At 50.9% G+C, this 25918-nt stretch overlaps 1 protein-coding gene across 3 annotated transcripts in view; it reads left to right on the forward strand.

The window, feature by feature from the left end:
• The window catches only part of IGSF3 (immunoglobulin superfamily member 3), a 95609-nt gene extending 71581 nt beyond the window's left edge, over positions 1-24028 (forward strand). For all 3 annotated transcript variants that reach the window (XM_084755606.1, XM_084755607.1, XM_084755608.1), the window contains 4 exons: positions 11240-11650; positions 15546-15953; positions 18602-19084; positions 20807-24028. In XM_084755606.1, coding sequence (XP_084611732.1) covers positions 11240-11650; positions 15546-15953; positions 18602-19084; positions 20807-21057 — 1553 coding nt within the window. In that variant the 3' untranslated portion in view covers positions 21058-24028. The remainder of the gene's footprint in view (positions 1-11239; positions 11651-15545; positions 15954-18601; positions 19085-20806) is intronic.
• The last annotated feature ends 1890 nt before the right edge of the window (positions 24029-25918 follow it).

Consider the following 25918-nt stretch of genomic DNA (forward strand, 5'->3'; position numbering starts at 1 on the left):
AAGGTAGCAGAGACAGTGACCCCCAGACCTTGCTTGTCATTGCGCTGCTGAGTAAGCTCCTACCGTTTGCTTGTTACTGTTCCTACTTGAAATCTAAGACCACGGCCCTGAAGCACACGTGTGCACTTAGGTCATTAAAGTTCTTATTGTTTGGGTCCTGATTCAAATTTATGGTGACACATTTGACCACTATGAGCCTTGACAAAGGCAAGTTAGGTGGCAGAGGACAGCCTGGGGTCAGAGCCCAGACCCCTTTGATTCCACACATCTGCCCTTCTCATTGTACCATCTCTCTGGCTCTCATCACTGCGGAGTTAGGACTGGCTTCATGTCTCATGCTCATGGGATGGAGGGGTCCAGGGTGGGGCAGGCTCTACTTTCCGAACTTGGACTACCTTTGAGAAGGCTGGGTCCAGCAGCAGCGTCGGCCCGCGCATCAGCCAGCCACTGAGACTGTGACTCCACTGGGAAGCGAGTACCAGTAGTGGTTAGCACTGGGGCCTTTTGAGCATTCCAAACTGCCACCGTCTTCAGGAGGCTACTGGGCCTTCCTGCAAAAGACCATCACACCTGGGCTGGTTGGCTGTTGGCTTTCTCTCATTGAAGGAAGGGTCAAGAAGGGTCATGGAACCCTCACCTGAGTACCCTAACCCCGCTCCCAACTAGTGGTATTGAAGTTCTGCATGAGCTGTAAGTGGTCCATGGACAGGTTAGAGAATATGGGTGGGCAAACGACTTAGGAGCGCAGACTCCATTTCCATGGCTGCGGTAAAGCCACCATCCCCACGGGGTGCAGCTCTTCCAGACTGTTCTAAGGTCGTCCGTGCTCCTGCTATTGACCCCCCACCCTTCATTCTGTTGAGTAAGCTGAGTAAAATCTTTGGTTCCTCCAGGTGAACTTCGGTAGAATTGAATTCTGGTTTGTTATCGGGACCTTGGGATGCTGCGTTGTCCCCCTTAGTGCAAAAGTCGTGGCAATAGCTGTCACAAGGCCTGCTCTTACAGGTAACACATGTCCTGGCGTAAGCATCTCCTGCAGTCCATGACTCCCAGCATGGCTGATGCACCAGCAAGAGTGCATCTCCTAAGTGTTACTATCTCTCTTGTGTAATTATTTATGCACTTACAACTGAATACTTTCCAAAGAGCTTTTCTCCTAAATGCAGCAGCTAGCACAGGTGCTTTCATCTGGGGCAAAGGAGACTCTGTGCAGGAGACAGTGTTGGGCACTTGGTGTGTGTAATCTCCCTAAATCTTTGCAGTAACCTCAGGAGGAAGAAGGTATTTAGTTTCCATCTGATAAGTGAACAGTCAAACAGCACCCCCCCCCCCCGAACTCCACCACTGTCAGCAGCGAGTGCGAGATCAGAATTTGAACCTGAGTATGCTTTGACGAAAAGTGCTGGGAGTGGAGAGACTTTGCCATTTTTTGAAACCATGTAATCTCATCTTATGGCTTCTGCATTCGACCCGTGACATCCGTTACGGAGCATATTTTTCCTTGCAGGTCGCTGGTGTGTAGGAGCCTCAGCCGCGGTAGGATTAATAATAACAGTAGCAATGTGTGGCTGTCTCCACTGTGAGTGCCTGGCTTCTGATGACTTACTTCATTCTTCCTTAATCCATGCAGGGTCAGTGGGTGTGTGGGTGCCTGACTCAGCCTGCAAATAGGACTCTGCCACCCAGGGTGAAGAAGTTGCCCAATGATTCATGATGAGTGGCAGAGCCGGGATTCAAGCCTCAACGGGCAATCTGGCACCAGAGTTTAATTTTTAATTTTATTTTATTATGTATTTTGTAGACAACGAGCCAAATTTTTACTGACTTATGTTTTCTTCTCCCCCTGTCATCCTTTGGTACAAAGTGCGTGCATGCATGCGTGCGTGTGTGTATGTGCATCTGTCTGTCTGTGTCTGTGTGTGTGTGTGTCTGTGTGTGTGTTTCTGTGTGTCTGTGTGTTTTTTGTTTGTGTGTGTCTGTGTGTGTGTGTTTTTCTGTGTGTGCGTCTGTGTGTGTTTTTGTGTTTGTGTGTCTCTGTGTGTTTCTGCGTGTCTGTGTGTCTGTGTGTGTGTGCACCTGCACACTCATGCACCAGGGATAGAATGCAAGGCTTTGTGTGTCCTAAGCAAGCATTCTAACCCTGGGGCTTCTCCCAAACATGCACCAGGTACCTTCCTTGAGCATCCTTTCTAGTTTGCCATCTGGATTCCCTGGACCTTGGTTTTGTAGCATTAAGGCCACAATGCATTTGGGGCTTCATTGAGACACACGTTGTTAAAAACACAATCAAATATATACCTCTCTCGGCTTCCTTTATTTCTTCTAACTTCTGCCACCAGGTGGCTCTAGAGCCAGGGGAAACCAGGGCTAGCCTTCATCCCAACCTCTCTGTGGAGCCTGCCTTTCTAAGCCTGGGTTAGCAGATCCCAAAGAGGCGCCTTCTGCCCCTAAAGAATGTTTCAGGGAGTGTTATATTTGAGGAGAACCAACAAGGAACCCAGGCACCGGTGACTAACTGAGTCTATTTATCATCGGTGGCTTTTCACTGCTGCAAAGTCCTCTGTGGTGTGCACTCAGACTGCTTCCTGCCAGAGCCACTGATGGTGATCACACCACTGCTATTCGCTTTGTCAGGTTCTCTGGCTAGCTGGCACGGATGACTTGCTGTTGGGAGTGACTTGCCGTGGATTTATCACTGGCAATCCACAGGCATGCTTCGGATCCTGTGATCCCCAAGGCAATCGTTAACCTCCCTTTTCTGTCTTTGATTTCTAGTCTTAATCCGATTGATCACGTACTGTTGACCCCATGGGGCATTTAGGCAAGACTGGGCCAGCCCAATATGCTCCATTCTCGTTCGGTTCTTTTTCCCTTTTAATTGTGAAGCATCATCTTGCTTCCTTCTGATTTTCTTCGGTTCCAAAAACACCCTCCGATTTCACATGGCTAAATACAGAAGCAATAAGGGAAATGTCAGCACTCACTTTGCAAATGTTTATGACCATCCCTTGGTCTGGCTATTAAATATTGTGCATTAAAATTGACAAAGCAATAAACAAGCCTCCAGGCGGACAGCATCCGGTGGTAGAAGGCTGCTTGTCAGTGGGTATACTCTGCTGGGATCGGACTGATGGGCAGTCGGGATGAATATTTAATGCCCTCCGCATGTTGCCAAATCCGTTTTCTTCGAATTCTCATTGCTGACCTGGCAGATTGGGCTTGCTGAGAGCTCTTTCTGTGATGTGTGAGTCCCGGGTTTCAGTGAAGTAGCCCTGCGTTTTCCCTGGGCAGCCTGGGTCCCCCTTCCAACCCACACAGCCTCTGCCTGCCTGCTGTCTGTGCAGGACAGAGCAAGCATGGGTGTAAGAGCCTGAGAGTGTTCTCAGACCTCCATCCGTGCCTTGTTGCCATGGTGGCAGCAGGTATCTGCCTGATGTTGTTTTTTAGGGTCACTGCTATGTCTGCAGACAGCTCGGGCAGGATGGGGTATGCCTGGGTTTCTCCGATCTGCTGTTTTGCCTCACAACCACTACTGCTTTCCCTTTGCCCCACCCGTCCACACCCGCGAGGGCGCGAGCATGTTTGAGCCCCTGCTGGGACTACAGAAATGGGCGTGCCACACAGGACTTCAGTGTGGACTGCCTGGGTGAAGACAGGGTGCACTTAGACGCTCCAGAATGGAGTTTGAGTCAGCACGGCAAATGGACATGTGGGTGTCAGGAGGGCCCCAGTTCAATCTTCTTAACAGTGAGGGTGAGCCACATGTCCTGGGTGGGATTCCAGGTCTGCCAGGTCACTGCCTCTGTGACTGAGAAATAATCTCTGTAGAATTGGGAGTAGTAACTATTTGGTAGGACTACTGAAGAGTGCATAGTTAATATTTGTAATGAGCTTAAGGTGAAGGGTAGCAAGAAATGAAAGTTTGCTAGGAGCACTCCAACCTAGGGAGTCAGGGCGTCGGTCATGTGTAGATAATATGCTCCTTTTACTAAAGATTCTCTTTTTCTTCTTAACTATATATGGATATGTCTGTGTGTGTGTGCACATAGGAGTACAGGTACTTGGAGAGTCCAGGAGGTGGCGCCAGAGCCCCCGGAGTTGGCGTTGGAGGTGGTTGTGAGCTGCCTGACCTGTGCTGGGAACTGAACCAAGGTCCTCTGCAAGAGCAGTGTGCACTCTTACTTGCTGAGCTGCGTATCCAGTGGGCAGGGACTTCCTTTGAAATGGCAGTTTGAGGCTGGGTGGTGGTGGCGCACTCCTTTAGTTCAAGCATTCAGGAGGCAGAGGCAGGTGGGTCGCTGTGAGTTCAAGGCCAGCCTGGTCTACACAGCGAGTCCAGGACAGCCAAGGCTACACAAAGAAATGCTCTCTCTCTCTCTCTCTCTCTCTCTCTCTCTCTCTCTCTCTCTCTCTCAAAAAAAAAAAAGGCACTTTGTGTTTACTAACCTGAAATGAAACTAAATAAGATTCAATGTAACATTTCAAGTCACATAATCTTTAAGTGTTGTCAGGTTCCTCTAATGGTGATTTTTGTTAATTTTGTTTGATTTGGTTGGGCTCAAACTCATGACCCTCAGCCTCCTAAGTGCTAGAATTACAGGTAGATACCACCATACCTGGCTCTGTGAGTGTGTACATACGTACGTACATACGTAGTACGTATGTACATACATACATACATACCTACGTACGTACATACATACATGTTTTGTAGTAAAATGCATCTCGCCATATATAAGTACTGGAAGACAGTGACAAGGAGCACAGTCATGGCTGGATGAGGTGTGAATGCTGCCTTAACTACAGAGTGACAGTCACTATAAAAAGGGGTGACTATAGGAGATAAAAAAATTTTTTTTACCTTAAAAACACGAAGGGGGAAAAAAAGACTGCAGGGTTTACTGTAAGAGCAAAGTGGGCTCCAGGCTCACAGGCAGAATTCACTCATATGGATGCCACTTAAAGTCATACAGGAGCCAAGACAGAGCTTTATTGGAGAAGATTTGAGACATTAAGTCTCTCCCACTCCTTAAACCAGGGTAAAAATCAAAAGACCTGCTGCCTCCAGATTCCTGTGATGATGTGGGATTGTATGTGGTGGGCATGTGTGCGGGGATGGGGTGGGGTGAGGGGTGGGAGTTGGAGGGGTGTTGCCCTGTGGAGAACTGGGACAGGCTCTCAGCTTGGGAGAGAGCACACCCCTGCTTTCCCTTTAGAAAGATCTCCCTGCCTAAGGCGGAGGCTGGGAGACATCTTCGGGCTGCCATAGCGGTCTGAGGGAGAGCTTGTCAGGGGCTGGATGGGTAGGCCGTGGCTGCCATAGTGGTCTGAGGGAGAGCTTGTCAGGGGCTGGATGGGTAGGCCGTGGCTGCCATAGCGGTCTGAGGGAGAGCTTGTCGGGCTGGATGGGTAGGCCGTGGCCGACATAGCGGTCTGAGGGAGAGCTTGTCAGGGGCTGGATGGGTAGGCCGTGGCTGCCATAGCGGTCTGAGGGAGAGCTTGTCAGGGGCTGGATGGGTAGGCCGTGGCTGCCATAGCGGTCTGAGGGAGAGCTTGTCGGGCTGGATGGGTAGGCCGTGGCCGACATAGCGGTCTGAGGGAGAGCTTGTCAGGGGCTGGATGGGTAGGCCGTGGCTGCCATAGCGGTCTGAGGGAGAGCTTGTCGGGCTGGATGGGTAGGCCGTGGCCGACATAGCGGTCTGAGGGAGAGCTTGTCAGGGACTGGATAGGTAGGCCGTGGCTGCCATAGCGGTCTGAGGGAGAGCTTGTCAGGGGCTGGATGGGTAGGCTGTGGCCGACATAGCGGTCTGAGGGAGAGCTTGTCAGGGGCTGGATGGGTAGGCCGTGGCCGACATAGCGGTCTGAGGGAGAGCTTGTCAGGGACTGGATAGGTAGGCCGTGGCTGCCATAGCGGTCTGAGGGAGAGCTTGTCAGGGACTGGATGGGTAGGCCGTGGCTGCCATAGCGGTCTGAGGGAGAGCTTATCAGGGGCTGGATGGGTAGGCTGTGGCCGACATAGCGGTCTGAGGGAGAGCTTGTCAGGGGCTGGATGGGTAGGCTGTGGCCGACATAGCGGTCTGAGGGAGAGCTTGTCAGGGGCTGGATGGGTAGGCCGTGGCCGACATAGCGGTCTGAGGGAGAGCTTGTCAGGGGCTGGATGGGTAGGCCGTGGCCGACATAGCGGTCTGAGGGAGAGCTTGTCAGGGGCTGGATGGGTAGGCCGTGGCCGTGGCCATGCAGAGGGAGAAGAACAGGAACGTGACAGGAAGAGCGTGGCAGGCAGGGACATGGGCACTTCAAGTGCAGTAACATCACAGGAGGGACAGGTGCTTTCCCACTTACTTCCCGGGGTGCGCATGCGTACATGTGTGCATTTTGAGGGAAGGATGTCCCTAACAGTCCCCATTTAGTCTCCTGGTTGGCCTGCTTCCTTGTACTTGAAGGATCTCTTCCACCCCACCACTGGCCTCCTCTGGCGCTGACATTCCTGTCAGATGATTTAGAAAGAGCAGAGTCTCCTTCTTCATCTTCATTCTTTTTTTTTTTTTTTTAAGATTTATTTATTATTTATACAGTGTTCTGCCTGCATGTACACCTGCAGGCCAGAGGAAGGCATCAGACCTCAGTGTAGATGGTTGTGAGCCACCATGTGGGTGCTGGGAATTGAACTCAGGACCTTTGGAAGAGCAGTCATTACCCTTAACCTCTGAGCCATCTCTCCAGCCTCCTCATCCTCATTCTTGATCCATCTCTTCTCGCCTCTCCTCTGCTCTCTCCTTGCTCTCCCGCACAGAATCTGCCATGCAGAAGAACCTGCAGGCTCCTTAACCCCCAGGGCCCTGGGAGTCCCTCCTCCCCCCTATTTCTGACTCAGTATGGTTCTTACAAGCCCCTAGGTAGCTGTGCTACCTACCATTTCCTCCCTGAGAGTCGTAGGTTGGCAGGGTCACGAACTAGTCCTGGGAGCCTACAGCCTCGGCCTGTCACCTGCCTAACTTATGCCTCACCACCGGCTCCTGCCCGGCCGGTACACAGAGGAGTAGGCCTGGCTGCCTGCCCGGGAGCTCGTTCCCTGTGATTCCTCACCTATTGGTCATCTGTTCATTTGTTTCTCAGAGCCCGGCTCAGGGATCACAGCTTCTTTGCAAGGTTCTCTCTCTTTCATCACAGTCAGAATGAATGGCCCCTCTTTAAAAAGATGAACCGGGTTTTTATTCAATCACCCATTAGTTAATGTGATTAGCAGTGATTGGGTCATAGTTCTTTTTTTTTTCCCAGACGTTTGCAAAAAGAGCCCTTTTAAAAAAATGGCCCTCGATATGTGGCAGTGATGGTTGAGTTTAAGGAGAATGGTTTACCGAGAGGATCAGCGCGTTTTTGCATGAGCGGTACACACATAAAACCGATCCAAAGGACGGGTAGGTTGGCTGGAGAAAAACCTGCTATTCTCTGCTGCTGAGCCCCTCGGTCCCCTCTCCGTCCTCCGAGTAGCCCTCTTCTGACTGGTAGCACAGCAGCCTCTCCTGGATTGGCAGATTCTCTCAGCTTTAACCAAAGTCTGGGAAGAAGCTGTCCAGCTGCAGCAAGAAAGGACATCCCCGTGAATGACCGGGGCCACTGGGAAGGCAGACGCCGCTGTGCACCCTGTACTGCAGGGGCCAGCACTGCCACCCGGCCTGCCTGGCCCTCCTCTTAACTGGGTTTTCTCTTCTCCTGCCGCTGAGGGGATTGGCCGAACCTCACCGCTGCATTCATTGTCTCTCCAAATCCACACACCGAGCAGCCAAGCCCAGGGTGTCTCTGGTGGAAGGCAAGCCTGGATCTCCACAGACCTTGTTCTAATGGAGGTTGTGATGTAGTGGGCCTGAGAGTCTGTTTCTGAGAAACTCCCACCCAGTGGATCTCATGCCTGCTATACATAGCACTTAGGATTTTGGGGGGCTTTGTTTATTATTATTTTATGTATGTGGATGCGTTGCCTGCATGTATGTGCATGTACTATGTGTGTGCCTGGTGCCAGAAGAGGGTGTTGGATCCCCTGGACCTGGAGTTACAGGTAGTTGTGTGTGTTCTGGGACTTGAACTCAGGTCCCCAGGAAGAGCAGCCAGTGTTCTCAGCCACTGAGTTATCTCTCCTGACCCAGGATTTATTTTATTTTATATCACTTAATTATTTTGTCTATGTATAGTGCAGAGGAAGTAGGTATATGACATATAACACATATGGAGGTCAGAGGACAGCTGTCAGGAGTCAGTGCTCTCCTTCTTTGGGTGCTTGGGTTTGAACTTGGATCGCCAGGCTTGGCAGCAGGTACCCCCTGTCTCCAGCACTTCTAAAAAGTTCAGCTGCCGCTTATGTTCTCCCGTGTCCCATCTAACTGTGAGCCTTGAACCTGGGACCACAAATAGAAAGGAGAAGGAAATAAGGAGAGCTAAAACTCACCTCTGTTCAGGGAGCAGCCAGCCTCACCCTACACTCCGTAGCTATTGCATTTGGTCTGCAGGGCACTCGGCTGAATTAGACGCACACTTCTGGTGCTCTCGTTTGCAGATGAAAACACTGGTCCTTAGGTCCAGGCCCTCCTAAGGGGGGTGGGGGGGGGGAGGAGATGAGGCTTTCAGACATACCTTGCCCAGGGCAATGCTGAGGCAGGCTTGGGAGCCCATCCTAATTAGCTGTGAAGCCTCCTGACTCCTCCCTACCCCTGAGATGTGGGAGGAAGCAGAGCGCTGACCCCTGCCCATCTGTCAGGCGAGCACACCACGTTTCAAAAGTGCCGCTCTTTTAATCTCACCAACACTTCATAATATTTTGACATGGGATGGCTAAAAAGAAAAAAAAAAAGAAGAAGGCGACATTGGAAATGCTTTGAAATATTTCTCTTCCCTGGCTTCTGGTTCTCTGACCATGTGACTGATTTGAAGTTGAGTCATAGGATCCCAGTTTAACATATGCAGTTACTATAGCAATTGAGGTTTCCTTAGTAACAGTTGCAAAAATAATCTGGCCCCAATTAATAATACATTTTAAAGCTCTTTCTACTCTACACAGAACAACCCAGTTCATTTGGCCAAGCACCAGATAATTCAGGTGGTGCCGTCTGCACTGATTGAGATGCCATTTGCATGTGGTGAATTGGGTTGGAAAGGGATGAAAAGGAAACAGGTTGTTTCAGGCCTCTCAGGAGTCCGTCGGAAAAGCGGACCGGCAGGCTAACGCCAATCTAGTCTCTAGGATTCCCAGTGTGCTGTGGAGGACTTGCTGTTCGAAGAAAAAAGGAGAAAGTAGAAAACTGGCCCAACTAGATGAAACTAGAGCATGGAGCCATTGGCCTGCCTTGATGTGTTCGCCACGATGTTTTTGGGTCTAGATAGATGTTTTTAGTTGATAATGACGAGATACGATACATTACTGATTTACATTGAGAATTTTAGATGCACCAAGATAGGAAAGATGTTTCTTCCAAGTTGCCAAATACAAATAGCCAAAACACTATGAATGTAACATTTATATATAATTCCTGATTGTTTCATGGCTTCTCTTGCTGTAGGTAGTTTATTGTATATATGTGTAATAATATAAATGTATATGTAAAAAAAGGAAAAAAATTTTAAAATATATAAAAAATAAAGGTCCTTCATGAGAAGACAGTCTGCCTCAGCAACACGAAATAGGTCCTCAGAGACAGGTGTTTCTGTAGTATGGCACTGGGTGTGGGACCCCGCTAATGCCTTCTCACCAAAGCTTTAAATCCACCCTGAACGTTTGAACGTCTGCCGGTGTGTCACTGGGTACACAGGGGTGCAGTGTATCGCTGTCCAAAGCTCTCCTTCCTTACGCATAGGACTCAGCCCTGTAAGGAGGCAGGCCAACTGGCTGGTCACAATCCCAGGGTCACCACCAGGAGCCCAGTTCCACACCTGGCTTCCCCTCAGGGCCTGGGGATGCGCCCAGCCAGTTGGCAGAAGCCCTGGCTGTTCCTTCTCCGTGGTTCCTGTACCATAACCTGGGTGCTCCTCAGCTGGCAAAGTGGCCCAGAATTAATGTGTGGAGAGAGGAGTGGGAGGGGCCGCTGCTTTCAGTGTTCAGTAAGAGAGCTGCCTTCACACTTCTTTATTTTATTTTATGTTTTTGATAGGTAGAAGCAGGTTGGTAGGGCAAAGCAGAGGCGATGTAATAGCAGTAGAGAAGATTCCCCAGTTATCATCCTAAGATGATACATTTACTAGAGTGTGGCTTTTTGGCACCTTTAAGGGGACCATTGGCTCCATTATCAAACAGAGCAGCATCTGGAGTTGGCCATCCCTGTTGTTACTGTGTGCAGTTGGCCATCCATATAGCTTCTGGGCCACGGTAGTAAGGGAAGCGAGGCTGGTCCTGGCTCTGCTGTGTCCGTTGATGTCCTCATTGCTTCAGGATCTGCGATGGCCTCCCATAGCTGCCTGCTGCCACATCTTCAGTGTCCCAGCAAGCACCAAGGGAGGCCTCTTTGCTTTCCAAGGCTTAGGCACTGTGCAAGGCTCTGGGGGTACAGAAGTAGTGAGCACTGCAAGGTTAGGGCTGGCCCGCTCTCAGGGTGTCCTCAGCCTGCAACAGCCTAGCTGAACAGGAGGTGACAGGAAATAGCTGACTGAATGGAAAAGCTTCATCTGTGTTCCTGAGAGCTCGAGATCTAGGGGAAAGATTGGGGGGGGGGGCAGCCTGGGTATTAGAGGCACCAAGGGAAGACTGGGGGACAGGAAGGATCAAGAGACAGAGTGCAAAGAAGGGCCTGGCAAGGAGGTGGCAGAGAAGACGGAACAGCAGAGCAGAGGCCAGGGCTTAGGGTAAAGGGGGTGGGGAGGGGCTGGCTGGGGGTGAATCCTAGGAGATGAGTCAAGATGGTTGGGCAAGGGCCAGGTTCTGAGGGGGATTTGTGCTGGCCAAATGAATGGTTTCCTTTAGCTTCTACGGGCAGTTGGGAGTCATTAAACTTTGCTAAGCAAGATCAAGCTAGGGGGAGATTGGAGTCTTGGCTGGGCATGAGTAGTGGCACAGGGAGAATGGACAGTGGACAGGTCCCTGGCTGTGACAGGCGGCCAGTGGATGGGCAGCTAACGTTGGGTGAGGTTTTGAAGGATGCTCACTCTTAGTACGTTCCCTACTGGCCAGAACCAGTCTCCCAGCCTAGAAGTGCGCTCGGGACGGGCCCAGGCTGTGTGTTGTGCCTTCTTCTAAGTTGCCCTCTTCCCTTCACAGTGACAAAGCTGCAGGTGAGCAAGTCAAAGAGAACCCTCACGCTGGTGGAAAACCGGCCAATTCAGCTGAACTGCTCCGTCAAGTCCCAGACCAGCCCAAACTCGCACTTTGCGGTGCTGTGGTACGTGCACAAGCCCTCGGATGCGGACGGCAAGCTCATTCTGAAAACCACGCACAGCTCAGCCTTCGAGTACGGCACCTATGCCGAGGAGGAGGGCCTGCGGGGCCGGCTGCAGTTCGAGAGGCATGTGTCAGGGGGCCTGTTCAGCCTCACCGTGCAGCGGGCTGAGGTCAGCGACAGTGGCAGCTACTACTGCCACGTGGAGGAGTGGCTGCTGAGTCCCAACTACGCCTGGTACAAGCTGGCCGAGGAGGTTTCTGGGCGCACAGAGGTCACTGTGAAACAGCCAGGTAAGGAATGGAAGGTGTGGCCATCGTGGACCTATGGGTTTCCTGCTCTGTGCCCTTCCCACTGCCACACACACACTGAGCCTGCCGCAGAGACACCCTGGGTGTGGTTCAGGTACACAGACTGTCAATTCGGGTGCCCTGCAGGCCTTTTACTGGACTCGCTGTGGTCCTAATGCTGTTGGGTCTCAGGAGCGTCCTCTCCTGGTGGCTTCTTCAATGAGATACTGAGGCCAGCTGAGCTCTCCAACACGCAGATAGGCAGGTAGCATCTAGGACTATAAGCCTATTCGTTTATTCGTCCTGCAAGCCTCACATCTACTCTCGGCAGCCCTGGCTAGCTCTCGCCCTGTCACTCCAGCCCCCAGAACAACACACGGCAAAGCTGGTTATTTCATTCCTAGTGTGGAAAGGCTACCCACCCCACCCCCTCGGGCCTGCTGCTCTTGGTTAAGCTGACATGGTTTCTGACTTCCTCCTGCAGCGTGGCCTTCAGTGCCCTCTCTGCCCATCTTCCGTCATCTGTCCTGTGTGTATTGTAGCCATCTGTGCTTCCTCCAGGGCCAGGAGCACAGGCCAGGAGCACAGCTTATGTGGCCCCCTGTACCTGGAATGAGCCCCCTCCTACCACTTCTCCTGTCTCCGTCCCATCACCAAGACTTCACTCAGCACCACTTCCCGGAAGTCTACCCTCATTTATTCCATATCCTTATGGGGAGAATTTCTTGTAAGCACGGTGTGGGGATTGTCTGCATGTCTTCTGCAGTGCGTTATAAGCACTGTATGGTCATAGTTGTGTCTTTATGTCGTCAGCCACTGGCGTGGCATCCTTAGTACTGGCTGCTGAAGGAATTCGCGCTGGCTTTCTTTGGACAACACAGCGCCTGTGTGCTGCCTATTTCAGCATCAGACATGCCAGCCAAAGATTCTCATTTATCTCCATCTTCCTCTGAGAGACATTCCTACGTCATTTAGACTTAAAATGCGCCTGTCACTAGCTCCTCTTCCCATTGCCTTCGGAATACAGAGTGCGCCCTGGCATTATGTCCATTTGCTTATTCATATGTAAATAATTATGAGGCACTTTTTCATGTTTAAACTTACAGTCCACTTATCAGCTACCATAAGCTATTTGTATATTCAAATACACACACACACACACACACACACACACACACACACACACACACACACACACGGATATAGGCATATTTGCTGCCTGTCTCTCCCACTAGATGAAGCTGCCTGAATGAATACAGGGATTTCGTTTCTTCACCAGCAAAGCAATGGGACCTGGGATAGAAGTCCAGACGTGGCCTGGCACATGCTAGAGGCAAGGACACCATCCCCTCCCTTTCTCCGAAGATGTCCTGTGTTCTAGGACATTTTCCGCTAACGGTTCCACTGGCGCACAAAGCAAGAAGTCCATCTCAGGTGCTTCCTGTGGCCGTCACCATGACCTGGGTCCTGCCAGCCTGCTGGGCCACATTATGAACCTTTAAATTACCCAGGCTGCTCGCAAACTGGCCACACAATCCAGGCAGGCCTTGACCTTGAGATCTCCTTGCCTCAGCCTCTCAAGTAGTTGAGGTTACAGCCTGTGTTTCTGGGAGCTGAGGGCTGCTGTCTGGCCCACGGTGCTCTCTTGCTTGTTCCGCCTCTGAACCCCTCTCCCCACCTTCTCCCCCATCCCCACCCCCAGCCCCCAGTTTGTCTCCCTCAGGATACTGCTGTTCTCGCTTTTCTCATCTCGTCTCCCAAGGTCTCCAGTCTTTTGCCTTTCCTTCTTCGGTTTGATGCCAGGAAGCTCTTCCTGGGTCCTAAATATGTTGGAGGGGTTTCCCCATCTGAGGCTGCAGGGGAGCTAAGTGAGACAATGCAAAAGGGCCGTAAGGACCCCTGTCCACAAGCACAGTGACGTCCGCCCTGCAGTGAACCTTAGCACAGAGAACTCACAGCACGCTGGTTAGGACGGCCTTTGCTTTTTCAGTTGATTTTATGGTTTGCATCTTTATCTCTGTTTTCTAGTCCTTGTCCCCTTCCCTTTTTCCTGATGAAATCACACATTACTGAGCCTTTGCAGGCAGGGGGTGGGGATCCAGAATGAAAGCACGGTAGCCAGAGATAGAGAGACCGGGCCAGAGTTAACTGAGGCACATGTTGGCCAAACTGTTGAAAAGTCATTTTCCCCGTCAGTGTGGTGTTTAGCCTTTCATTTGTAACACTGATCTTCTATGCACTATGAAACACGCAGGCAGCACTCAAGTGTAGAGACAGTGAGTGTGTTGGCCTTCCCTCTCCTCACAAGTCACTCGGGGTGCTGTTCCCAAGGCTCCTTTGTGTGTTTGCAGTTATGGCTGCTGGCATCTACTGGTCTTGAGAGGTTCCCCGGGGCCCCCTATGAAGTTGCAGGCATGCAGTCAGCAAGAGCCATGGCTCGTGACATTTCTTCTGCGGAGGGAACCCTCTTTTGTGGGTGTTTGGCTCTCCCAGCCTCGTCAGGACCATCTCCTCTTGGCTGATGTTACACTGCTCTCTCTCCACCCTGACAGGATGCCATTGGGAGGCCCAGTGTCTATGCGTATCATACTGGGTTTTCCTTGCTGGTGCTCCTGGCTCCGCATAGTCCAGCTATCATGTGGTCAGCTTGAAAGTTTACTCCTAGCCCAAGCCTAGTGGTGTGGGCCTGTAGCCCTAGGTCCTCAGACAGCTGAGGCAGGATGATCACAAGTTCATGGCCTGCCAGGCTACAGAAGCTCAAGGCTAGCCTGGGCAACGGAGTGAAAACCGTGGCTCACACCACAGTTTTAAAAGGGTTGGTGAGTGTCGTACTTACTGTTCTATTCCTGTGAACAGATGGCCATGACCAAGGCAGCTTATGAAGGAAAGCATTTGACCTTGCTTACCGGTTCAGAGGGTGAATCCTGGCAGGGAGCATGCTGTAGGCAGGCAGGCAGGGTCTGGAGCAGTAGCCAGAGAGTTTACATCTAATCCACAAACCCCAGGCAGAGAAGGGGCCCGTAAAGGGAGGGAGGCAGGGAGAGAAGAGAGAGATGGGGTGGTGGGAGACTGGGAACGGTGTAGGCTTTTGAAACCTCAGAACCCAGCCCCAGTGCCACGCCCCCTCCAGCAAGGACGCACCACCCAACCCTTCCTTCTCAAACAGTGTTACCAGCTGGGAAGCCAGTATTCAAATACGTGAGCCTGTGAGGGACGTTCTCATTCAAAGCACCACGGTGCCACTTCAGGATCATAGGACGTGCCTAGCATGTTCAACCTCAGGTGTGCCCCTGTTGGAAGACGGGCTGTCACTCTGCTCTTGCCTGCCCCTTGCATCAACCACACACTTTGCTCTCTAGTCTTCATTGGTTGAATAAAGAATTACTCTTTCTATATTAATTAATATGGTAAATTATTAAGGCAGCAGTTTTCTTCAACTAGCTGGATCCCCAACAACTGACACAGAGAGACTAATTTATTTTTAAGCTGTAAGCACTATGCTGGGCAGAATCTGAGCTACTCTAATCCTAGGACCCTTAAACCCCACATAAACCCCAGTCACCTGCCAATCTGATGACTCCCGGGCGGCTTCTCCTCCTCCGTCAGTTGTTCCTCCGTCATCTGTCTTCCCAGCGCTCACGGACACAACTCTCTTCTTGTACATCTCCTGGCAAGAAGACTTCATTAGTTTTTTATTGCTCATGTGTGTCCTCCCTCAAACATCTGGATCCTTGAGGGCTCTGAACCAGAGACAGCTGTTGCTGAACGCTGGGCTCGCACACGGCCACTCAGGGGGACGCTCTCCTGTGCCCCAAGGGCCCCTGCTCAGCCACCCTCTCAGTGGCGCTGTGTGCTGCTGCTCGCTGTCATGTCACAGTGTTCTTTCCTCCCTGTTCAGACAGCCGCCTGAAGCTCAGCCAAGCCCAGGGCAACCTGTCCATCCTGGAGACCCGGCAGATCCAGCTGGAGTGCGTGGTCCTGAACCGGACCAGCATGGCTTCCCAGCTCATGGTGGAGTGGTTCGTGTGGAAGCCCAACCACCCAGAGCGGGAGGTAGTGGCCCACCTGAGCAGAGATGCCACCTTCCACTATGGCGAACAGGCTGCCAAAAACAACCTGAAGGGGCGGCTGCACATGGAGAGCCCGTCTTCTGGTGTGTACAGGCTCTTCATCCAGAACGTGGCCGTGCAGGACAGCGGGACCTACAGCTGCCGCGTGGAGGAGTGGCTGCCCAGCCCCAGCGGCGTGTGGTATAAACGGGCTGAGGACACAGCTGGGCAGACCGCCGTCACAGTCATGCGACCTGGTAAGACCCCCTAGCCTTTGGTGTGTTAAAAATTACTTTGGATGCTTGTATTTAGGCACTAATCTCGTCATGGTGACCAAATACCTGACAAGAAGCAACAGAAGGCTGGAAGGGTTTATTTGACAGAGACAGCCCATCGTGAGGAAGGCATGGAGGCAGGAGTGTGAGGCAGCTGGTCACGTTGCATCCCGTTAGGAAGCAGAGAGATGCGAACGCTGGTACTTAGTGGCTTTTCTCCTTTTCTGCCTTTTGTCAGTCCCGGGCACCAGCCCAGAGTGTGGTGCTGCCCACATTTCCCGTAGGTGGGTCTTCCCTTCCCTTTTCTTCTCTGGAAATTCCCTCACAGACACGCTCAAAAGTGATTCGAAATACAGTCAAGAGTAAAGATTAACTGTCATGGTCCTGAATATAATTAGTCTATTTAAGAAATTATTTGCAGGCTGGAGAGATGGCTCCAGAGCTTTAGAGCACTAACTGCTCTTCCAGAGGTCCTGAGTTCAATTCACGGCAACTACATGGTGGCTCACAACCTTCTATAATGTGACCTGTTGCCCTCTTCTGGTGTGCAGGTATACATGCAAATAGAGCATCCGTGTACATAAAATAAATAAATAAATCTTTTAAAAATATACTCTCTTAAAAAAGAAATTATTTGCAGTTATGTATATGAACATTGATATTGTATATTTGTATTCTAAACTCTCTCAACTTGTTTTCCCTATGAGTGGAAAATTATGCATCTGTCTTTGTGCTCAGGTGATTAGATTTTTTTTTTATTAGAATTAAAACTGGCAAGTAAGCAGGGCATGGTGGTGCACGCCTTTAATCCCAGCACTCAGGGAGGCAGAGGCAGACAGATTGCTGTGAGTTCAAAGCCAGCCTGGTCTACACAGCGAGTCCAGGACAGCCAAGGCTACACAGGGGGGAATAAAAGGAGCCAGCAATAATTATTCTAGGTCATAAGAACATTTTCTTTTTGAAGCATGCATTTAGATCCGAACAGGTGGTTAATAGCAAAGAAACCTTGAGACAGTAGCCGTGTGTTCAGAAACCATGCAGGTGGATTTTCAGTGGGCAGGTTTAAGCAGAAAGCAGCAAGTGCCTCTAGCCTCTAGCCTCCACTCTCACGTCCAATAATTTCATTGGCACTAATGTCTTTCTCATATGGCCTTTTGTTCCTCTTGTCTCTGTTGCTGTTTCTAAAGTGTGTAAATGCATATAATTACTGGGTGTAATTATTGTTACATTTAACATATAATTAAGGCTGAGATGAGCAGAATCCCGTGTCTCTTGCAACATCACAGCACCATTGATCCTTATCAGAGCAAAAAGTCAACCATCCCTTAAGGACATGGATGGAACTGAGCTTGCAACCTGCCAGCACAAACGCCTTGCCTTGTGTCTTCTGGGTGTCTCGACGCTTACTCTCGGGTCCTTGTAATGTTGCAAGTCCTTCTCCTTGTCACCACACCTGGTCCAAGTTGCTCTTGTCCTTGATGGCACATTGGAGAGCCACAGCTGTGCTGTGCCCTGTTTGCCCACCTGCCTTAGGAGAGAGGCGTCAGTTCCCTTCTCCTGTGCTTGCTGGTGGAGAAGTCCCCTCCTTGAGTTGTCGGTTTCCATGTGTGTAGTTGGCTGTCTTGCTGCTGCTGCTGCTGTTTTAGACCTGGCCTGGAGCCTGCCTGTCCCTGGAAGTGAAGTGTGGAGCATGGAGGCTGAACACACTTCCCCCAGCTCCCACCCACTTGGCAGATTAGAGGACCTCCCCACCCGCCGTGGAGTGGGAGGAGACAGACATTTGTGGAAAGCCAGCCTAGGTCCCTGCCAGTTAGATAGATGTTTAGTCTTCCTAAAACCCCCAGTGGCAGATTTCTTTAACGAGGGAATTTGAAGCCTGAAGGGGATTTCTACACAGCTGACGAAAGGAAGCCGAGCGGGCACAAGGTTCCATCTTGCCACATGTGTGATCCCAATGTGGGCCCTAAGCCTGAGACCCTGTGCACAGTCCAGACCCACCCTCCGTCTTTCCTTCCTGCCACCCTCCCTCTCTTGTTTGTTTATGCATTTTATTTATTTATTTATTTATTTATTTATTTATGGGGGTGGTAAAAACAAAGTCTCACTAAGTAGCCCTGGCTGTCCTGGAATTCTTAGACCAGGCTGGCCTTGAATTTACAGAGATCTGCCTGCCTTTGGCTCCCAAGTGTTGGGATTAAAGGTGTGTTTAAATTTTATTTTATGTATATGAGCAGTGTGTGTGTGTGTGTGTGTGTGTATGTGTGTGTGTGTGTGTGTGTGTGTGTGTATGTGTACCACATGCATGCCTGGTAACCATAGAGATGAGCAAAAGGTATTGGATCTCCCAGAACTGGAGTTAAGGATGGTTGTAGGCCACTAATTAGGTGCTGGAAATTGGGCCCCATCCTCTGCAACAGCAACAAGTGTTCTTAACCGTGGAGCCCTCTCTCCAGGACCTCCCTGTCTCCTATGAGCCCGGGGCATCTGCCTTACTGGGGGCAGCTTGAACTCAGGCTGTCAGTCCCATGTGGCAAGCTCTGAACTGCTAAGCCACTTTTCCGGCCTGTTTTGTTTGTTCTAAGGAAATCAACCAGCTCCTTCTCCCTTCTCTGTTCCTTGTCGCTCCCCAGATGCTGCCCTCCAGGTGGACACAGTGGTCCCCAATGCTACCGTGTCTGAGAAGGCAGCTTTCCAACTGGACTGCAGCATCCTTTCTCGATCAAGCCAGGACTCCCGCTTTGCTGTGGCCTGGTATTCCCTGAGGACTAAAGGTGGAGGGAAAAGAGGCAGCCTTGGCAGTGAAGAACAGGAGGAGGAGGAGATGTCCGAAGAGGAGGATGGTGAGGATGGTGAGGATCCTACAGAGAGGACAGTCCTGCTGAGCGTGGGACCTGACGCCGTCTTTGGTCCTGAAGGCAGCCCTTGGGAGGGCAGGCTGCGCTTCCAGAGACTCTCGCCCCTGCTGTACCGGCTCACAGTGCTTGAGGCGAGCCCCCACGACACAGGCAACTACTCCTGCCATGTGGAAGAGTGGCTGCCAAGCCCCCAGAAGGAATGGTACCGGCTAACAGAAGAGGAATCTGCCCCCATCGGCATCCGGGTTCTGGACACAAGTGAGTTTCCCCACTTACAGAAGAGGGGTGTCACTGTTGTTTCTGAGGTGTCTATAAAGTCAATTCAGAGCTTGGTTGTGGGTAATAAGCCTTCTTCCTAACTGTGATGGGCATTTGTTAGTAGGGGTTGAGATGTGGTAGAATTTGATACACCGGCCCACATAGCTGACCCCCCAGTTACCCATGCAAAGAACAAGGTTAGGAATTAAAGAGATGACAAAACATATGGCTTTTATGATCAACTGGACCTATACTCAAGTCTGTTTCAGTAAGATTTCATTGTGCGAGTGTCTTGCTGGATGTTTCTTTCTTAAGCATTAGAATGCTAAGTCTGTCTCTAGTGAGTTAGCAAATGTTTCCAGACTCACGGGAAGGAGAAGGAAAGTAAAGCCCGTCAACCATGCTTTCCCTCATGTTTCTGGTTACTTATTTCAGAGGCCGAGATAGAAGTAGCTGCAGGAGATTTTGCCCAGTTAGTGGGTCCAGCCTAGAAGGATCGATCTGGGGAGTTTGTAGGCAACGAAAGCTGCTTGTGGCCTCAGAATGGCCCCGAACATGGTTTCCACCCTGTGAGGGACTTTCAGTCTGAACAAAGACTGGAGGAAATGCTTTTCTGATTGACCGTTTGTCAAAAGGTAGAGTAGATCAGGCTCCAAAATGGTGTTTGTACTAGTAGAGTTGGCTTAGAATGCGGAAACTGAAGAAATCTCAAGCGTTCAGCCTCTTTTCAATCAAAATGTTCTACCTCACCATCTTGATTTGAGGTGGGGGCTGCTCAGCTCTCTCTTTGCCCCTATCACCTCCTCTCAACATCATGTTAAGTGAAACGGAAATTTTTGCGGGTTGAAAGTGGTTGACCAGCAGCAGTTTGATATGTATACATTTGCAGACCGTAAGTATAAAATGTGTGCTGGCTTTTCTTAATAATTCTGATGGTGTACACAACTGTACCATGGGAGGGAAAATAGAGAAAGCCTGAGTTGAATGTGCACCCAGCATCAGGAATGAAAGAAACAGAGTTGAGGCCACACTGGACCGGCCCTCTGTGGACACCTGTAATTATTAAGCTTCGTGAGCATCGGGATCACTGAGCGGTCAGGTTTTTGCCAAAGGCTAATACATCACTGAGCAGCCCTGGCCTGGTGTCAGGGCTCCTGGTTTCATTCCCTTTCGTACCCAGCTGTAGGGCCACCCTGTGGAGCCACAGACACTGGACCTTGTCAGTGGTTCACAGTGGCGTGAGAATTGATAATGGTAAGCAAGCTCCCTCTCTAGTACAGCTGCTCCCTGAAGCAGGCGGCCAGGGACTGTGCTAGACTCCCCGAGATGGAAGTCTACAGTAGAATAGACACAGAAGGACATGTGAGGTACCCTCCTACCACACAGGAGGGTAAGAGTGAACGGGAGTCAGCGTCGTTACCACCCTAGACAAGTTCATGGTCAACACACTCAACTTTAGTGTATGGCTGTCCCAGCAGTCATAACAGATCTCAGTGGAAATGGAAGCACGCATGCTTCCTTTGAGCCTCGTGAATACGTGGGGTGTTGTGAGAAAAGACCCAGGGAAAAGTCTCCCAGTCCCTGGCCTTCCCCCACTCCCCACGCCCCACTCCCACGCAGGGGGAGGGGCCAGGAGGGTGCATGGGGTAGCATCGTCAGCGCAGGTGAGCTCCCTGGAGCAGGGTCCAGGCTCTGCCCTCACGGTTCCTTCCTGCTTTCCAGGTTCCACCCTGCAGTCGCTCATCTGCTCCAACGATGCCCTGTTCTACTTCGTCTTCTTCTACCCTTTCCCCATCTTTGGCATCCTCATCATCACCATTCTGCTAGTGCGCTTCAAAAGCCGGAACTCCAGCAAGAACTCGGAGGGGAAGAACGGGGTGCCTCTGTTGTGGATCAAGGAACCGCACCTCAACTACTCTCCGACTTGCCTGGAGCCCCCTGTGCTCAGCATCCACCCGGGAGCCATAGACTAAGGAGGCTGGCCCCCCAGCAGACGTTGCCCGTGGCAGGGTCGGGTCAGGGGGGCCCCGTGGGCTTTTCCTTGTTGCTTCGTGCTGTGTGATTGGACAGGCGATAGCACCCGAACTCTGCAGTTTCTCTGCAGGAACCAGTCGGACCTGGAACGTGTTGGAAGCTCCCAGTCATGGAGGCGACTGCCTCAGGCGGCAGGCCTGGTTAAACCATTCGCATCCAGGTGTCGTGATCCCAACGTCCTAGGTTTCTAGTTTTTGGTTTGGTAACGTAGTAGTGCGTAGCTCCAGGTGCCGCATCTACTCGCCAATCTATCTCGTGTCCTCAGATCGGTGCTACGGGGTTTCCTGTTCCGTGTAACGTACTCTTTTAAGCCCCTTTGGTCCTTTCCGTTTGGATCCCATAATGTTGTAGAGTTGTTTCTCTCACAACTGATAAGCAAGAGCAAGACAGCTTCGTAGTAGCAAGGAATCTCTTCCAAGACATTTTTTGTTTTTTGCACATTTGAAAATGCCACCCGTGGATCAAAAATACACCCAAACATTTTTTTTTTAAACTTTCTTAGCAAGACTTGAAAAATATGTGTAGCGTGGGCCCAATTTGTATCTTATCGTTTCCCTCAGCCGGAGTTGTTGGAACCACTTTATAGTCAAGATGAAAGCATTGAATTTCACTTCAAAGGAACTGCACATGTGCAAAGGAAAACCCAGCAGAACCCCATTAGTAGATGGTGTCCAGCCAGCCCATCCGCCAGGGAGACGGAAGAGGCTTCAATCCCATCCTTGCCAAAAACAAAACAAAACAAAACAAAAAAACAAGCCAAGTTGGAGGATGGGTCAGGGGCCCCGGTTGGCACCCAGTTTCTAGGGTTGCCCTAAGCATACCCTACCCACCTTTGTATTGATCAGAGGCAGTGACCAGGGAGGGAGGAAAGATGCTGCTTGTTGGCTTGACTTCGGCAAGCTCGGTGTCTTGACTGATAACCCCGCGCAGGCAGCTTTCCTCTGTAGGTGCTTTGCTTTGCCAAATTATCAAGGGAACATGTCCAGTGAACTTGGAAGTGGTTGCCCTGAGTGGAGCACTGTGGCCAAAGTGGAGGGTGCTGGGCTTGGGGAGTGGAGGGGCTGAGAGCCTGATGTGGGAGAGGCTGGAGGAATACTTACCTCTCTCGTCCTCCGGTGAGCCTTTCTTCAGAGATGACGAGGGCTTCTTCCTTACTCACCACAGGCTCTCCCAGAATCTCGCTGCTGTGGGGATATTGTCCTGAGAGGACCAGGCGCAGCCCTTGGCAATCCTTCTTATGCCCCCTAGTCTCAACAGACAACTGAGAACCGGTGTTTGTCGGAGTGCGTGCGTTTGTGCTTGTGTTCCTGTGTGACTGTGTGTATGCGTGTGTGTGTGTGTGTGTGTGTGTGTGTGTGTGTGTGTGTTAAGGTTGTACTGGTGGCTTTTAGTTTTCAGCCCACAAATCCAAAATCCACTGCCTCCACCCTGCTAGGCCAGATGCTTGGCTGCCCTGGAGCCTCATCAATTGCTAATACTTCTTTTGCCCTTCGCTCACTCCGGAGATCTTGTGAAGGCTTTTCCTCCCCACCTCTCAACGGCCATACCCTCTTCTTGGGAATTTGCATCCCGAATCCCAAGATTCCCCCCTTGGAGAAAGCCACCACCCAAGATTGTGGAAGTAAATCTAATGAGCGGTTTCTTCAAAGCTTGGTCCTGGGAATAAACAGAAAAACAGAGGCCTCAGGACAGATCCTCTCAAGGGGTCTTCCGGGTGTGGGCCGTGTGCTGGGTGGCAGAGCAGGGGACTCAAGACGCAGCCTTTCTCTTTCCTTCTGGTCCTCCAGACAGCGCCACCTTAATCCCTCTGGTGCCCACCCTGCTGGTTCTCATTCCTGCTGCATCCACACATCAGAGGGACCAAATCGGCTCAGTCACGAAGGAAGAATGTCTTTTGTTCTGTTCCTTCATTTCATGGGTGTGGGCTCTTGGTGGGTAATTGCTGACTCCTGATTTTTAGGCTGAGTCAACTCAGGAAGATTGACTCTGCCTCTCAATGGAAAGATGCCAGAGGGCTGGCCTGGATTAGGATTTCAGATCTGTTCTGTGGCAGCGGAAACCGAATGCTGCAGTTAAAGATGTGATGCAACCGCAAACAGGACGTTTGCGAGGAGCAAAGAAGCCGAAGTCAGTATTTTAACAACTGCTTTTTGCATGTATTTTCTGCGGGGATGGGGGGGTGCAATCAAAGGTTGAATTTAGCTTTCGATGAAAAAACAAAAAAAAACAAAAAACCCTCAGGACCTCTGTGGCTGGTTCTATGGACATGTGTTGTTAGATAAATGGTGATGCTGCCCTCCAGCGGCCGGAAGGCCTCACTGCACATGGTCTGCTGGGGCTTTGGTTTTCAGAGTTCAGAGAAAAGGACTGAACAGAGACTGCTGACATCTGTCCTCTCCAGTGTCACACTTACAAGAATATCCACTGTGCTAGGCACGTCCCAGAACACTATCTGACTACACCCTCCCTCATCCGGGTGTTCCGTAGCAAGTTTTTATATTCGTTTCGAACAATGGTTTCTCTGCGTTCATTGATGGAGAGAGAGCTGGGATGAGAAGACTGCATGAAGTAGAGAGCCGTTGGTTTGTTTCTTTTCTTTTTTTTTTTTAAACGGAGAAAACTATTTGTAAGCCGCGGCACAAAGACGTTTTATATACACTGCAGAGACCTGTAGTAAATTATGCTGACAATACACTGTTTACATTTTCTGGAGTCTGACGTCCTCCTGCCCCTCACTGAGCCAGCCGCCGCCAGCTGTGGGACTGTGCTCGGTGGGTGGCCTGGAGGTCTGCCCTTGGCACTAATGTACCAGATTCGAGTTTTACAAGCTGTAGCTTTTCTATGCATGCCCTCACCCAGCCTAAATTATGTTGTTTTGTACAAATGATAAAAAAAAAATCTTTCTCAAGACATTTTTCTCACATGCTGAAATATATCACAACTCTGTACCTACCCTGTTAAGACTGCTGTCCTGGAGCTGTGACACAGAGCACTCCTGGGGCCCGTTAGGCAGACTGAGAAACTGACACGGTTATGGGTTATATGGTTGTTTTTTCTGTGGTGGGAAATTTAGGGGTAAAAAGACACTGATGAGAACAGCCTGCCAGCTCACTAGGGCCTCAGTGGCAAGACCCATTGGCTTCTCAAACCCCATAGTGTTGGCCAGTGGAAGTGGTCACAGGCGTTTTCCTGGGGAGACATAAGGGCAGGCTGGACAGTCCCAGGCGGTCACGGCTGTTAGCAGTGACAGCGATGCCAGCTGAGCCACCTCAGACTGACGCAGCCCAGCGGTGGTTGCACTTAGTTGGGTCTTGGCAATTCATAGACGGTGCAGGAGGAGGAGGGGGCAGAAGGCTGGAAGCAGAGGAGGAGCCCCCCTCCTTCCCCCTCCCCTCCCCTCCCCTCCCTTCTGTCTTCCTTTTTCAGTTCTCCTTCCCAAGCCTTGGCCATATGCTCTCCTCTGCTCCCAGCCCCATTCGCTGTGTTCTTATCGCCTTCCTGCAGCTGCTAGCCTGGCCACGAGCTAAAACTGCAACTGCTTATCCCTCAGGTGCCCACAGCGATCCCATGTTAAGTCTTGTACATTATTTTTGCTTATGAGGGGAAAATGTGACTGTTTATTTCTTAGGTAGCCACAGAATGGCTCCCTGTTAAGTCTTATGCATTATTTTTTCATGATCCCCTACCCCCACCCCTACACCCACCCCCACCCCCAATGCCCTCTTTCTACCAGGAACTGAATGTTAAAGGGGAAGTCGAGGATTATATAGTGAGATTACCCCTGTTAAGCCCTTGGTTAAGTGAGCATGTGCCGTCCCATGAGGCACATGATAAAAATGGCCATCTGTATGTTTGGGCTTAAGGACTGTGTCTTGTCACTATGTCCCAGATCCCTAGACTTTGTAGTTCCAAGTGTTTTGTAAAACTAAAGCCCAGAGCAACAGAGAGTGGCACGCCACCAAGTGTCAGCCAAGCTTCTTGGGCCATCTTTCCTCAACCTTCTCATCCACAATTACCCACAGTGACAAGAAGGGAAAACTGGATGCCACAACACCAGGCACAGGCTGAACACACATCAAGCAATCCTTTTAACAGGGGGAAGTAGAGCCCAGGCATGGTGGCGCATACCCAGCACTCCGGAGGCAGAGACTGAGACAGGTGCTCTGAGTTCGAGGCCAGCCTGGTCTACAAAGTGAGGATAGTCAAGGCTATACAAAGAAACTTTGTCTCAAAAAAGAAAAAAAAATGTGGAGAAGTAGAGACAGTTCTTAGTATGTGAAGGGAGCTTGTTGGCTCCATGCTGAGTGTGTCATGCTCAGCCCCGCCCCCACCCACCCCCCCACGCCACTTTGGATTCATGAAGTCCGCTAGGCAGGGCCCATCCATATAGGGATGCTTGATGGAAACACAGCCTTTCTCTTAATGAAAGGGCTGGGGCTGGTCACTGGTCAGAGTACAGTCACAGGAGGTCTAACAAGTCCGTCCTCACCGAGTGCGTGGAGACCATGACCTGAGTCACTTCCCCCCGCCACAGGTGGTGGGACAGTCCTCTCTGTAGCTTGTCTCTGCCTGTACTGACAACTCTTGCAGCTCAGGCCGAAAGCCTTCTTCATTTCAGGCCATTCCTATGTGGGCAGGGCAAAGGGGAGCTGTTAGACTTGGCCCCTCACTGGGCCTTAGGTAAGCCATTTATCTTCTCTAGGCCTGTTTCCTCACTGTAAAGAAAGAGGCGGCAGTCCTGTGAAGTCCAGCCAGGTTAACATGCTTACCTCAGCCTCTGCTCACACACAACGTGTTCAT

This window comes from Acomys minous (assembly GCF_964271855.1).
Source record: "Acomys minous genome assembly, chromosome: 14".
Taxonomy (NCBI): domain Eukaryota; kingdom Metazoa; phylum Chordata; class Mammalia; order Rodentia; family Muridae; genus Acomys; species Acomys minous.